Source organism: Lactuca saligna, chromosome 7 (genome assembly GCF_052625555.1).
Source record: "Lactuca saligna cultivar CGN05327 chromosome 7, ASM5262555v1, whole genome shotgun sequence".
Taxonomy (NCBI): Eukaryota; Viridiplantae; Streptophyta; class Magnoliopsida; order Asterales; family Asteraceae; genus Lactuca; species Lactuca saligna.
Window position 1 is genome coordinate 144,988,128 of NC_136423.1, and position 15,899 is coordinate 145,004,026.

At 35.5% G+C, this 15,899-nt stretch overlaps 1 protein-coding gene across 3 annotated transcripts; it reads right to left on the bottom strand.

The window, feature by feature from the left end:
- Positions 1-729: 729 nt before the first annotated feature.
- Positions 730-7,381, bottom strand: LOC145004830 (protein JINGUBANG-like). Of its 3 annotated transcripts, XR_013662457.1 has the most exons (5): positions 5,695-5,930; positions 2,394-4,658; positions 1,841-2,306; positions 1,356-1,771; positions 730-1,272 (listed from the first exon to the last, which is right to left on the bottom strand). XR_013662457.1 is itself a non-coding variant. In XM_078963837.1 (1 exon), exon 1 carries the CDS (start codon positions 7,268-7,270, stop codon positions 5,930-5,932), a length of 1,341 nt encoding a protein of 446 aa, XP_078819963.1. In that variant the 5' UTR covers positions 7,271-7,381; the 3' UTR covers positions 5,593-5,929. The 3 variants fall into 3 exon arrangements, 1 of the variants encoding a protein (XP_078819963.1); XR_013662456.1 differs by lacking the exons at positions 730-1,272; positions 1,356-1,771; positions 1,841-2,306 and having other exon boundaries at positions 4,503-4,658; positions 5,695-7,381; XM_078963837.1 differs by lacking the exons at positions 730-1,272; positions 1,356-1,771; positions 1,841-2,306; positions 2,394-4,658 and having other exon boundaries at positions 5,593-7,381.
- Between the last annotated feature and the right edge of the window lie 8,518 nt (positions 7,382-15,899).

The window sequence follows — 15,899 nt, forward strand, 5'->3', positions numbered from 1 at the left end:
TAACTGTCATCAAGCCATTATAATGGAGGAGAAATAGCAATGAACTTTTATTCAATGATATAGAACCACATGCAACCCCTCACACATGTCTGCTATAACAGGGGTATTTTGGTCATTAATTTCGAAACATAGGCATCTTGGTCATTAATTTAGAAACAGGGGTAGTTTGGTCATTCTTGTTGCATTTTTGGCGAAACTAAAAACAGGGGTAGTTTGGTCATTCTTGTTGCATTTTTGGCGAAACTAAAAACAGGGGTAGTTTGGTCATTCTTGTTGCATTTTTGGCGAAACTAAAAACAGGGGTATTTTGGTCATTTTTGTTGCATTTTTGGCGAAACTAGTGAAGCTTCCATCTTCTTATGGACAAATTCGAAAATTTGGGAGTGATTTTGGTAACACAAAACCTAATTACAGAAAATGATAAAGCAGTTGTCAAAAAAATATATGATTCAATGGCCAAATATTAGTATTGATGTAGTGAAGTAAATGACCAAAACACCATTTCTGAAATAGCATCACACTATCAATTTGTACGTTATTATTTCTTTCCCACCTCATGCTCAAACAAAGTATTGGTCACATTATACCCAAACAAAGGATTGGTAAAATAACTATTAAAATCACAATTTTTCAAAGCAACAAACAACAATATATGGACAGTAAGTGATAAAACAGTAGATGTACAAACAATTTAAAGGGCATAAACAGTAAGTAATATTCATTCAAAACATGTGCATTTAGCACTAAATGTTGGTAAGTGTGCACAAGGCACCAAAAGTGGAGCCCTTACAATATTTAATTGTTTTTAGTGTGCACTAAGCACCAAAAGATGTGCCATTTTATAGTTTTTGGCATAATTTAAACAAAAGCTAATATCCTAGATTAAGGTGACTGGATTATCAATACTTGACCCACTTCCATCTTTTGTAACCACCTTTCTCATCAACTTAAGCTTTGTGATCCTCTGAGAAGGACCACCCTTTCTCCTATTACACTTTTTAGCAACAACTTGTACATGTTGAGCAACTACATGTTCAGCTGCTTGCTCCTCATTTGGTTGCTCATCAGCCACCATTTGTTCAAAAACTTCCTCAACAACCACTTCTTCTTCAACCCCAACCTCCTCAGCAGCCACTTGTTCTTCAACCCCAGCCTCCTCGGCAATGACTTCTTCTTCAGCCCTAACCTCCTCAGCAACCACTTCTTCTTCAGCCCCAACCTCCTCAGCAACCACTACTTCTTCAGACCCAACCTCCTCAGGTAGTTGTTCATCTGTAAAGCAAAAAAAATTATTAGTGTCAAAATCTTAATAAAGAAAGATTGTAATTAGGAATGGAATCGTCTCCTGTTGTGACCTTCTTGATGACAATTACCACATTTTGGAATGCCCCCCTTCTTGCTAACAGTATGTTTTCCTTCTTTTTCTGTACGACATTTCTTTTTGTTCACTTTTGGTCTCCCGGGCATTCTACTACGCCTTGGTGGCAAGATGCTTTGAAGACCTGTTTCCAGCCACATGTCAGCTCCATTAGTTGGTTTCACGTTATATCTATAGCAACTTCCAAACATATTCGTTGTGAACCCAACTGCAACATACTCCTCTGCATTCCCATTCAAAAACAAGATTGCAGCAATACCATGTACACATGGTATACCAGTCAACTGCCATGCTCTACACCCACAGGTTCTTTGGTCCAAGTCAACTGCATAAACCTCATGTAATTGTCTCACTTCATATATCTGCGGACCACTTGGAGTAACATCCGAATACCTATGATGAAATGGTATAAAGTAAGTAATTTCAAATAAAAAAAAGTTGCATTCCAAGTAAGTATTATACCTCTATTGTTCTTTAAATGTCTCAATCCTCCTTCTAATGGAAGGACATATATCCAAGTTCCATTTTCCCCCTTCCCTTTTTGTTTGTACATCCTCTCCATCACGTACACTCTGACTTCTTCCAGCATTGATATAATAGGTTTTTTCCTGGCCTCTACAATTGTTGCATTAAAAGATTATGATATTCCATTTTCCGCAGCATCACAACACCTATCAATCTCAAAAAATGCCTTGCACCATGTCTTTGGGTCTCTTTCCATTAGGTGATCATAAGCATGTGTGGACATCGCAATGATTTCCCTCATATAAGATCGGAAAGCTGACTCGGTTGTGGACTTTGCAGCTCTACGGAATAACTTCCTAAACTCAACACCTGTGTATTTCTTCTTAAAGTTAGCATAGACGTGTCTAGCACATTGCCTATGCTCACATGCTGGTGCTCTTTCTTTAACAGCTTCTACCAAACCCTGCCAGATGAAAATATTAACATTAAATATAAAATAACATATAAATAAACATATAAAGCACTAAGTTATGTATTTATAAGAACAAACCTTATGCTGGTCAGAAATAATGGTAAGACCTCTGCCATCTCCCATCCCAATGTCCTCAAGTAGCAGATCTAAGAACCATTTCCAGGTTTCCTTGTTTTTTACTAACACTACAGCCCATGCCAACGGGTACATTTGGTTGTTGGAGTTCCTACCAACAGCTGCTAATAGCTCACCTCTACAAATACCCTTCAAAAAACATCCATCAACACCAATCACCCTCCTGCATCCTTCACTCCAACCATCTTTCACACCCTTAAGGCAAACATACATTCTTTTAAAGTAAGTTGTAGAATCAGGCATAGGATTCACTTCTATTGAGACTGTTGAACCCGAATTAGACCTCAATAACTCCGCTCCATAATCCCACAACTTTTCATAGTGTCCCACCAAGCTACCTGAAATTTCATCTAGTGCAAAACTCTTGGCATTTCTACATTGCCCAACACTTACATGCAAACCAAAATTTTTCTTAACTAATGCAACCATGTTCCTGTAGCTGATGCGGGGCTTTACCAAAATGTCATTCGTTAACATTTTCCCAATCCACCTGTATGTCACAATAGACCCCGAATTAACTTGCCTGCAACAGTTATGTTCGTCAATTAGCAATTTGATTTGGAATGAATCTTCACTACTCATTGGAGTAGCCCATAGTCTAAAAGGGCAAGTTGCCTTCCCTTCTTTATTTTTACAGCACCTCACTAACAATCTAGTTGAGTCATTTTTTTCGTACCACAATGCATACCCTTTAAAGATAGCATAATTTGTTAACTTTTGCTTGAGTTCATATATGTCAGAGAATCTCATGCCTAATACAGGTACCATTGTGTCCTATTTCTGGTCAGGATCATGAATAGGAAAGTGGTGGACCTCATCATCAACTTCCTCATCTACCCCTCCTTCTGGAATAAGATTTTTCTTGGATAAAAACGGATCAACAGATTTAGGAATTTCTATAACCTCATCATCAACTTCATGGTCTACCGATATATCATCTGACATCACTGAGTCCACATCATCAGAAGATGGATCACTATCACCGTACACTCCATCTTCGGCTATCTCTTCTTCAATCCATTGCATAAGTGGCTCGTGGTCGTGATCAATGTAGATACTGATTCTTCTCCCATTTTTATATCCAACATTAAGAAACCTTAGATAATCATCTTCATCTCTCAGCTCCCTCAACCCATCTACTATGGCGCGATTTGGAAGACAGTAGTACATATCATGACACATACCCTTCGTCAGATTACGGATGTAGATTTTGAAGTCCTTAAACTCCATATTTCGTAAGTCTACCTGTGTGACAGAAGTCTTATCAGGATTGAAGTACATCAAGGGCTTAGGAACAAACACTCCTTTATGGAAAACATCTATACTCAATGCACCATCTGTTGAGAACGACATTCTTGTTTTAACGGCCAAAGTCAACTACAAAGGTCATTGTTAATGATTAGCAAGTAACATAATCATATAAGATAAATAAAGGTTGAACATATGACTAATTAAAACAATAAAATTTCCAAGAATGTTCAACACAGTTCAAAAGTATGCGGACTGATTTAGGGTTTGTTACCCCTGATTTAGGGTCTGTTACCTATGAGAATAAGTGATGGTCTGATTTTTATCAATCAACGATGAGTCTAGAAACCTCCATTCTATATCCAACGTTCGATTGATTTAGAAGGGTTGGGGTATCGAAGCCAGTGTTTGAAACACAAAAAGAGACACAAGAAAAGAAAAATCGTTTGCTAAAAGAGGGAATGTTAAGAGTATAACTTACATGAACGTATCCGACTTCAGAATTTCTTGAAGGATATTTGATCGATCGAGCCCTAGAAGAATCGCCTTCCCAATCTTCGTGTTGTTGAGAGAGAAGGGTAAAACCCACATATATGTTAAACGATCGTATACTCCATGTCATTTCCTTTTTATTTTTTTTAAACGGTTGAATAAGAGAGGTAACCTACACCTGCCGGTTACCATAGGTAACATTTGAACAAACAATATATTTTATTGGTATTTTTTATACAATATTATTATTTGGATGGTATTTTTTGAACAACGACAAACTTAAATGGTTTTTTTTGAACATTCGTAAAACTTTCTTACCCTTATAAATCATTTTCCCTTCATTTAAATGGTAAAAATGACAACATTTAAACGGTTATAACTACCATTTAATGTAATATATATAAAAAAGACCTTAAAATTTTAATATAGGCAAAATTTAAACCTTATTATCCTCCTCATCATTAACCCCTGAAAAATAAAAACATGGTGGGTTAGCTGTTTGATATCATTTTACGCATGTTACATTTTGAAGCACATATTAAATTAGATATAATGATGTTTAACTACTCTATCTTTTCAAATGCATAACAAAAACTTGAAATTGAAAAATCTAATATAGTGAAATACAACAAAAGAATGGCTTGTCGAATACAAAACATAATAAAACGCTCTAAAAGGACCACCTACCACAAAGAATTTTGGTGACTTAATGATGTTCAAGCACTAGCATAAGTATGGCAATCAAAACAATCAATAATCTCAAAATATTCATTTGTGTGTCTAAAAACGAGTATAATGATGGATGTTGTTTTTTTTATTTTTTTTTTATTTTTTTTTATTTTTTATAATTCCATTTGTTGAAATTATTATAATAATTTTAGGTGGTTAATTTAGCGACAGACTTGTTAATTCAAAAAATATTGCTTTTGGCATGAATTCTAAATAGAGTAAATTACACGAATGGTTCTTATGCTTTGGGGTAATTTACACGTTTGATCTCTAACTTATTTTTTAATTTGGAAGGTCCCTACTGTTTGCTTTTATTACATGTTTGGTCCTTACTTTGTGTTTTTGTTACGTGTTTGATCCCTGTCTTACCTAAAAATACTATTATTTAAATAGGAAAAAATAGTGGGGTAGATAAGGTAAGGTGACGAGGTGAGATTGTGGGTGTGTTTATCTAAATAAATTAAAAAACCAAGAGAAAAATAGTCTTTTTAACTAAGACAGAGACCAAACGCGTAACAAAAACAAACAGTAAGAACCTTCCGATTTAAAAAATAAGTTAGGAACCAAACGTGTAAATTACCCTAAATCATAGAGAACATTTGTGTAACTTATTCTTCTAAATAATATTAGGAGACTAATTTTTGTTAGTAGATTGTTTTGAAATGAAAGCATAGAGAGAGAAAAAAATCCCCAAACACAGAAGTAGATCATTTTACTAAGCAGTTCTCCAATTTCTTGGATCTATGTTGGTGACTATAGAGATAGAGATACATACAATGTGTCATATAGAGATATAGATACACACAATGGTGGTGATCGATCTTCAACACCATTTATAGGTTACCATATACATCTGATCAAACATTTCTCCTTCAGCCTTCTCCCCACTGACAAATTGTGATGTTCGTCATTTCAATCGATAAAAACTCAAGATTTCTTGGATCTCTACTTTCAGAAGGCGGCACGTGGTGGCAATCTAGATTGGTTTTAACTTTGAATAGTAACACTTTTCAGGCTAGAATTTCCGACACCCGCCAAAGCTTCAACGAGTTATCCAAACTGCCGCTATAAACTATCCATTCTTCATCTTTCCGATCATCATCATCATCATCATAATCTTCATTCCGATCCTGAACGGCGAGACATTTCACCGGACCAGTGTGACTATTCAAGACCGACAAACAAGTGTGAACGCCGCTACCTTCACTCCGCCACACACAGATGCTGTTGTCCGCCGACCCACTCAACAACAAGCTTCCGGCAGTCGCAAGACAAAGCACTGCAAGCTTGTGACCCCTCAGAACTCCGCCATGTGACAACGATTGTTTCTTGCGTTCCCAAAAGTTCACAAGTCCATCAGAGGATCCCGCGTACACGGTGGCCTGAGAGGCGTTCACCACCACAGACGTGACAGCGCTGTCTTGATCCAAAAGAGTGTAAGCGAAAAGGTGTTTTTTGCTCTTCCCGACGAACTCCCTCCGCCACACCTTCACCGTCCCGTCAGCGGACCCGGTAATAACCAAACCGTCAAACCCAGCTACGACGGAATTAATGGCGTCGTCATGAGCGTTTATAGATTCTAAACATTTCGAATCTGAAAGCCTCCAAACTTTAATTGTTCTATCCCACGATCCAGAATACAGCAACCCTGTTTCTTCATCCAAACACATGCAAGAAACAACATCATAATGCTTGATCCATGGAAGGTTACGGTGTCGTCTTGCTTCAATGTAATTATTAGGGTTCATAGAGCTCTTGATGTAATCTTTTGTCGAGGGTAAATTACCGATCCGTTTGTAAGCTTTTTTCTTCTTATCTGAATACTTCCAAACACGAATCTTCCCGTCCTCGTGGCCCGTAAATATCCGATTACCAAAGACGACGATTGCTTTCACTAATCCACTACTCGATTTGAAACCTGAAAACTCCATCAAATTCTTCCACACTCTAATGTTCTTAGAATCTGAACCTGTGTACAGCATATCCCCGGACGATGCTAACGAATAAATATGACCCTCTTCACGTATCAAAGACCCGATCAAGCCAGTGTTGTAGGTGATACCATCTTCGCCATTGCTATCATGAGGAAGAGTCCAAGGAGATTCGGAGTAGGGTGATGGTATATGGTTGATTGGAGACATGAAGGAGGCTGGTGAAGAACATGAAGACATGACAGGGCTAGGTAATGAGGCGTTGCTACTGCGGTGATTAAAATTGATTTCGGAGTTTTCTGGTTGCTGGTGGGTGGTGATGAAAACGTTTGGTTCTGAGCTGTGAAGGAGAATGGCGAGTTTATTTCGGACTTTGTTTTTCTTCGAAAACAAGGTTTTTCCAGCCATTTCCTTCGTCATTTAGTTTAAGTTGAATAGATAGAACGAAGGAAGCTGAAACAGTTTATGATAGTGTATGTTTTGCTGATGATGATGATGATGGAAGTATTTTATATAGAAAGATAAAGAGAGTGTTAATAGTCGTATTTATAATTGAATTTGTGTCTTGAGGGTTTGAAAACTGAAAAGTTGGGAGTTTGGGTGGCTAAAAGTAGGTGTACCATTAGTGGAAAGATACACACGCGTCCAAGCTTATATGGAGGAAACTCTTTCTCTTTATGTCCACCCCATAAATGATAATTAAAATAACTATAACGTATGCTCTAGGGTTGTCGAATATTAAAGACTTAAAGTTCAATTTATTATTATTCTTTATTTATTTATCAAAATATCTTTATTTTCAGAAAGCGTCCCTATGTGACAACTTGCAACGTAACAAAAGAAAATTCCTTAAACTTCATTCGATGTTCTATTTAATTATTTGTTTAAGAATAAAATTAAATACTCTACTAATTCTCTTCTACATGCTCAAACGTAATTACTAACGTGGTTAAAATTTTATTTTCTTTGATTTAGTGGTTAGTCATTCATGTGAAATTTTATCAAGCACGTCAACTAATTAATAAGTTATTCAATCAGATGAATAAGATGATAAAAAATATAAAAGGAATAAATAAATTAAAACGACAAGTGTAGGAAATCTAGAGTAACGGGAAGGGAAGACAATTTTCACTTGGGTTTCTTTGACTAGCTATTCTTCTTAAAAACATGGCTTACTTGCTTGCTTAGTTAGGAAGTTATGTATGTTTTCAGTTCGGTGCCTCGAAAGGTTTTTGTTGTCGCATGTGAAATCTAGAAACGTGGCATCTTTTGGTCTCTGCAATTAAAGCATTTCCAAAGATGTTTTCTTTCATTTTCACCTTCACAAATATTTATCTTTGAGGTTCCCATATGAATTTTTTCAAGACGTGTTATTTATTTATTTATTTATTTTTATTTTTTTCCAAAACAAAACGCCTAAATTTTATAAGCTACCAATTAGCTAGCTATAAATATGGAAGGAACAATTAAAAGTAAATAATAATAATAATCATTATTGGGTTTTAAATAGAAAGATAGATTTACATACACATTGTAACTCTTTTTATCGAAGAACCATTTGGTTTTGTATTACAAAGGAAACCTTATTACAGAACCATTCTCACTCTTTAGAAATAATCTTCACTACATCACTCATCCTAATCTACACTCAAATTTAAGTACAAGAAGATAATAAATAAGAACCCTAGAAAGCACGAAGAAGATGATACTCTAGAATAGAGAGAGTACAGCTAGAGAGGAAATTTGAAAAACCTGACTACACAAATGAGACTGTTGGGTAATCTTGATTGCTCAAGTTCATTTGGTTCATGGGTCATCTGGGTTTATTATGCATGTTTCTTTTGAGTAAAAAGATATGGTAAAAGCTATGACCGATTCTTAGGGACTATGTTGAGTGGTAGAAGATGTGACTCCATTTGTCAGGTATTTAGGTTAGAATTGTTTTGTTGGGCTCATATCTCTAAAGGGCCCAAATTTTTTAATATATATATATATATATATATATATATATATATATATATATATATATATATATATATATATATATATCAACTTATCCTAAGAAAAATATATTTTTTTATAAAATTAGTTGTTTTTTTTAAGGTTGTGGTTATATTTTTGTTTTTTAATATTAATATTGAATTTTATAACGATTTGTATATTTTCAATTTTAGGAGTCTAATTTTTATTTTCGTCATGGTTCCATGTGATGTATGGAAGGCTATATGTAGCCTTTGAGTGATATGAATAAAATAGTATGAGTAATGCATAAAAAGTGAGTCCCACACACCCTTTTGTTTTTCCTGTTTTATTTTTCACTTTAGGATAATAGATTTGTGTTGTGTTTTAGCACCTATATGTATAGTTTTGATCCAATAATTGGTATTAGAGCACCCAGGTTCACACGTGGTTCGTAGCAAGAAAGAGAAGATCGACTGCAACTTTATAAAATCAAGTGGAGAGGAAAAAAGCAAGTAGCAAGCATAAACACTGGCTGCACAACAACAAATTAGAAAGAAGAAAGTCAAAAAGACCGAAAGAAGAAAGAAGGAAAATAGAAAGAGGAAAGAAAGAAAGAAAGAAAGAAAGAAAGAAGCAACATGTTTGTTGTATGTTAGCAAGTAAGAAAAGAAAAGCAAGTAGCAAGCTTGGTCATGTTTTAGTGACCATAGGAAAAGCAAGATACCAAGCAAGAGGTTTGTAACAAGTAGCAAACTAGAAGTCTGTAGCAAGTAGCAGACAATAGCAATTAAAATATTCCAGGTTTTGTTTTTGGAGCTCGAAAGTTTAGAAATAAACACAGGAACTATGAAAGATGAAAAACCGACTTTATTGTGATGAAGAAGCGGGTCAAGATCATTAAGATTATAAGGGTGAATGTTGGGTAATCTTATAGTTCAAGTTCATTTGATTCATGGGTCAAATGGTTTTATTATGCATGTTTATTTTGAATAAAAAGATATGGTAAAAGCTATGACCAATTCTTATAGAGTATATTGAATGGTAGAAGAAGTCACTCCATTTTCTAGGTTTTTAGGACAGAATAGTAGTTTAATTGTTTTGTTTTGTGGATCCCACATGATGTATGGAAGGTTAGTGTAGCCTTTAAATGATATGAATAAAATAGTATGAGTAATGCACAAAAAATGAGTCCCAAACACCATCTGTTTTTTCCTTTTCATTTCTCACTTTAGGATATTAGATTTTTGTTGTGTTTTGGCACCCATGTGTGTAGTTGTGTTCCAATAGAGGCAAGCTTCAACATTAATAGTGCTATTTATTCATTGGATTCAGGTTAGATCAATAAGCCCTTGTGTCTATATTTGTCTTTAACAAACCCTTTGCAACAGTTCCTTATTATTTAACTAAAAGTATTACATATTCAATACATTACCTTTGATTACATTGCCAAAAAAACAAGATAACTAACTATATCAATAAATTAACTATTTTATTAGTTTCTTTGGAATAAAAATATCATTTTCAACATTTCCCATCAAACTAAACATGAAAACGTTAACCTATCTAACTTTCTTAGATAAGAAAATTATTAACACTACTAGAAAAGAGGCTTTTCTTGACGGACAATATCTGTCGTAAATGCATATACATGATAGACAAATGTCTATCATTAAAAGCAATCTCATAAAAGAAAATTGCAGACATTTAACCTTTTATAAAATTCATGACAGACCTTTATGACCAATAATTACGACATACATACATGACATTTATTTTTGAGATACATTCACACTTGACTTTGAATGTCATAATCTGTAACATTTTGTAATTATGACAGACATTTACAACTTCAAATTATAACATTTTCTGTACAACTTGATTTTTGATATAGTTTTACGACATACTTTGTATGTCCTGGTTTTATATATATATATATATATATATATACACACACACACACATACATTCAACCAAATCTTAATCAAACTAAATTACAAATTTATTGTCTAGATTACACAAACTATAGTGTCAAATTCAAAAATACATTCAGAATTCATCAAAAAGTAGTTTCCAAATACACATCACTTGTAAATAAAGTTTATTACATAAGTATCCGATTTTTCACGCGCCCTATCAAGCTCGACATCTGTATATTCATTCTTCTTGTAAAATTGAGACGAATTAATATATTAGCAAATAAACTATTAAATAATTATATATTTAAATATTCTAAAACACTTCAAGTCCATCAATTAACTAATGGATTTACTTACTTCGTTATTCAACACTTCAATTCCTTCATCAACAACCGTTTTCATGAACTTACGAACTTAAGAACGTAATACCCACATTCCGTGTAACTAGGCTAAAAGGGACATTGTACAACTATATAATAAACTGATCAATATAAAACCATAATATATTTATTGGATTAGTGCATGTCTAAGTCCGTAACTATATTTGATATGTATTTGACCCGGTTATGCATGGTCCTTTTGGGTTGCCTTCACCAAAGCAACTTGACAAAGTTATTTAGGAGAGAGAGAAGATATTTTGATTTATTAATAAATTATAAGAATTATATATTAAAGGAGAAATCATATTATTTAATTAATATTGATCATAAATTATTTAGGAATTAATTTGGTGACTAAAGAGATTAATTGAATAAAGGGGCTTAAACTTTCAAATGTGTGATAATTGAGTTTTAGGCTAGGCAACCTAATGGACTAAGGGAGAACGAAATTATGATGGGGATCCATCATATTTTGGTGACTAAGCTGTCCATTAGGGTTTAGACCGAAACCCTAGCAACCTACAGTATAAATAGAGGCCCTTTGATGTGTGGACTCAACTAGTTTTAAACCTACTTTTTAATTAGAAAATGAACACACAAAGGCAGTGGACCTATCAATTGTGGTATAGCTAAATAAATAGGGTATCGAACACAGGAAATGGTAAATTAAAACTAAAGACTAATTTTATCTAAATTATTTAATAAGTAGGGGTTTTCTCTAGTTTTACGAGACTAGAAACTTACTAACTATCACTTAAACTAAAAACTAGAAAAGCAAAGATTTAACTAAATTCAATAATGGGAAGGACTTCTGTTCAGTTCAACTCAATTGATCATATGGTTGATATTATGGTAATAGTGCAATGGATTAATTCTTCTATTGGTTACCGATTCAAGTGATTAGATTCATGTTCGCTGCACTAATCCTTAGAGAACAAACTAACTTAAACAGTGATCAGTTGTCTAATTGAATTTAATTCACTAGATTATTTATTCGGGTTAATTTAGACTTGTAATAGCTAACTAATTTGGTCCTTTAGTTAACTTCTTGTTGATGGTCATCACACAAGCTCATGCATGAATTTAACCATTTTTCTTATTAATTCTAGTTTCATGTTCATTAATCCTAGTCATATGATGAAGTGGTCACATAAGCATATGAGGTTGACAATTAAAAGATGTTCATACTATTTAATTATCTTCGTATTAACAGAAAAATAGTTTTTATTCACACATAAGGTTCTTTAACAAGCTAAAATCAACAAAATCACCAACATTGAATTAACTATACCATAAATCAAACCGTAGTATCAATATTGTATCCCCAAACAGAAGCTTAAGAGTTTTAGCTCATGATTGAGGTAGGTAACAGCAATAAAACGAATTCTAATTGTCTAGCCACAATGGAAAACAAAAGATTAAGTAGAATGATGTAAATTTGCCTCAAATCTCCTTCGGGATTGAATTCTAGGTTGTCTCTTCGTTCTTCAGATCTCTCATGGCTCTGATTCGCAACTTGCTTCTCCCCAAGGGTTCCAGAATATTGAATGGCGATCTGGGCAGCTATTTTTATAGATGCGAACCGACTCGTCAAGTCCATGTCCGACTCGCCGAGTCGATCACTTGATTCCCATGCACGGTAAGTCACGGAGTCTTTATCTTCTCCTTATCTTCTCGAGCCTTCGATGCGACTCTCCGAGTAGACAACCCTACTCACCGACTAGGTGTTGTTTTTGGTGGTTATCTTCTTTGTTCAATTCCCGAGCTCCCAACCGCTTCTCCTGCTTCCTTTTGCTTCCGAGCTTCACCTTTGAACTGAAAACACAATTCAAACACTTTTAAGTATCTTTTGTCCATGATATGCAATAAATTAGCTAATAAATGATAAAAAAACTATGCTTAATATAAGAGTAAATATGCAATTATCAAAATACCCCAGACTTGACTTTTGCTTGCCCCCAGGAAAAACTAAATTTTAACACATTAGAATCACGTATGACAACTCCAATCGAACCCAACCATTATGCCAAGATCGTAACGCATGCATTTGTGTCTAAAATTTTCCTAATAACCCCCCATACTCCAAATACTCACAATCCTCATAAACATTCGCCCACTTATCCCGAACAATGCTCATTTTATGCATCCCTCCGAGTCCATCCACAGAAAACCTCCTACCCTCAAGGTATATTTGGTTGAGCAACCCAAGCATACATAATCTAGACAATTACAATTTATGATACCACTATGGAGCTCTTTTGAATTCCTCACTTCTTTGATAATTTGATCTTCGATTTCTTGTGAATTCATCACCTTGTTGTTTGATCTAATTTTTGGTATCTTCAAATTTTTGAATCTTCAGAATTTTGATCTTTTGATCTTCACTTTATACTTTAACTTGATTGCTCCAAAATTCTTACAACTTCTCTTGTAATTCTCTCTTTTTTTACATGTACCTCACTTTTTTTTTTCACTCAAACCCCTACATGCTTAAGCAGGGGCGCTCAACTTCAACCTTTGTTGGCTAACGATAATAATTTTCCTCGATACATTTCTGGTACACGATGCTAAACATATTGCATCCTTCGGGCTAAGCAAGGTCGTGTTTTTGTCCCATGATTTCACTAGAATAAGGAAGCCACAAATGCACTAGAACGTATATAGGCTCAACTAAACATTTGGGTGTTCATGCAATCATCAACATAACTCTAACATGGAATCCTAATTACTTTTTACCAAAATTTCCTAAATTAATTCCTAAGTCATATTTTTGGTATTCAAATTTTTTTAAAAATTAACCTAAATTAGGACATTAGGATTCTATATTTACTAAGACGACATCAACCCCTTACCCCACACTTAATTTATGCAATGTCCTCATTGCATGTTATGCATGAAAAATAACAAACATGAAATGTAGAGAGAATTAGAACAAACTCCCCTGGGGTAGCAGTCGCTAGGTCGATATCTTTTTTCAACTCCATCTTCAATTGACTTTATCCATGGAAACAACGCATTCATGTCTCGGACATCAAATCTCATGTGGGTAGCTTCAAATGTGCAGGAAAAATAGTGCAAAATCTCCAGGAATTGATTGCAAAGAATAAATGGTCAAGTAGTGTAGCCACCAGCATCGAATCAGCAGTCTTCTTGGTATAAAAATAAGTGACTCGTCGAGTCATATAAATGACTCGTCGAGTATAGTCGCGGAAAGCCTCGAAAGTGTAAGTATAAAGTGCGACTCGTCGAGTAGGTTAGTTGCACTCGGCGAGTCATCTCTGGGTGAAAAAAAAATAATAACTTTCTGCACTTTTCCAGCTGTTGATAAATCTCAAGAACTTCCCATAACTTCTAGAATTATTTACTCAATTCCTTTAGGACCGGACTCGACACCTTAGCTCTAAACGTCGCCCTTTATTGACTCTCTTCAACTTTTTTCTTTCTCTCAAACTCTAAACCCTTTATGCAAGCATTCCTAACCCAAAATATGAAAGTCATCAAGGAAAATAAAACATCAAACAGATAACGTAAAGTCTCAACCAAGAATTCAAAACACACCAAACAAAGAAAAACGAAAAAAATTGAAAATTGTTCCATTAAACATAAAAAACTAATCATCCTCTTCCTCATCATTGCCATGTGCAGCCCCGCTCCCACCAGCTCCACTTCGCCTTGCATCAATGACCTCGTACCACGAATGAACGTAGGGAAAGTGACCCCCATCAATGTGTGGATTATGGAAATGGTCAAAAAGCCGCACGTAGGATTCATTGCTAAAACTAATACCCCTTGCGATTTGATCTTGGAGCCTCCTCATCTCGACATTGTACCAATCCATTGGTACTTCATCATTGTCCACCGGAATCACCAGCAGTTCCTCCTCTACTTCCCGCTCACGTCTAGATCTAACCCTCCTTCCCGGTGTCTCGGGCCCGATCACCGGATCGTCACGTGGGATAGCATAATGACCACCGCTAAAGTCTTCAATAATTCTTTCCCTCCGAAAAAGAGTGGGATTAAAGGGAGGGGCAGGAATCATTGTCATCAAATTCCATGCACCGTGGGTCATCAACCCATATGAGTTAGCTAGCCGAGTCAAGAACATGCCACCGTTATTTTGGAGGTTTTGTGATCCTTGACCGCACCTTCCGACAAATAAGAGGCCAAACACCATGGAATGTTGCAGAAGGTGTCGGGCGTGATGATACTCCAAAGATAAAATACGTCAAGGTTGGACACCTTGTCGTCGTCCTTCCTTTGATTGATTGTAGTGGATATAAGGTGGTGTATGAGGCGGTGTGTGGGTGACCTAATGCTCCCTTCTTGAGCCGGTTTCGGAATATATACTTTGTTGGTGATTGTGTTCCACCAACCAGTAGTCGTAATACCGTCGGGAAACACCTTATGAGATTGTTCCAAGAAGGCGCGGAAGATAGCAGTAGTAACCAATGGTCGGTCATAAATCCCCAATCAGCATGCAAGCTCAATGACAGAACATTGATGGAATTTGCCCCCAAGACAAAAACTACAACTCGTGGGGTGGTAGCAATCATCTCCTCCTTGAAAAGACACCATGGAGAAAAATTCCCAGGAGAGTTCTCGATACACCGACTCTTGAATTCTGAAAACCCGGCTCCATCCATCACATATAATTGTCTCCCCTTCGTAAGTAAATTCCTTCAAACGGTAAGGCGCCAACTCTTCTTCATACCGGACACTATTTAACCAATCCCAGTCAACCCTATTAGGTACATAAACCTCATTCTTCCTGACATCAGCCAGCCTCTTCTT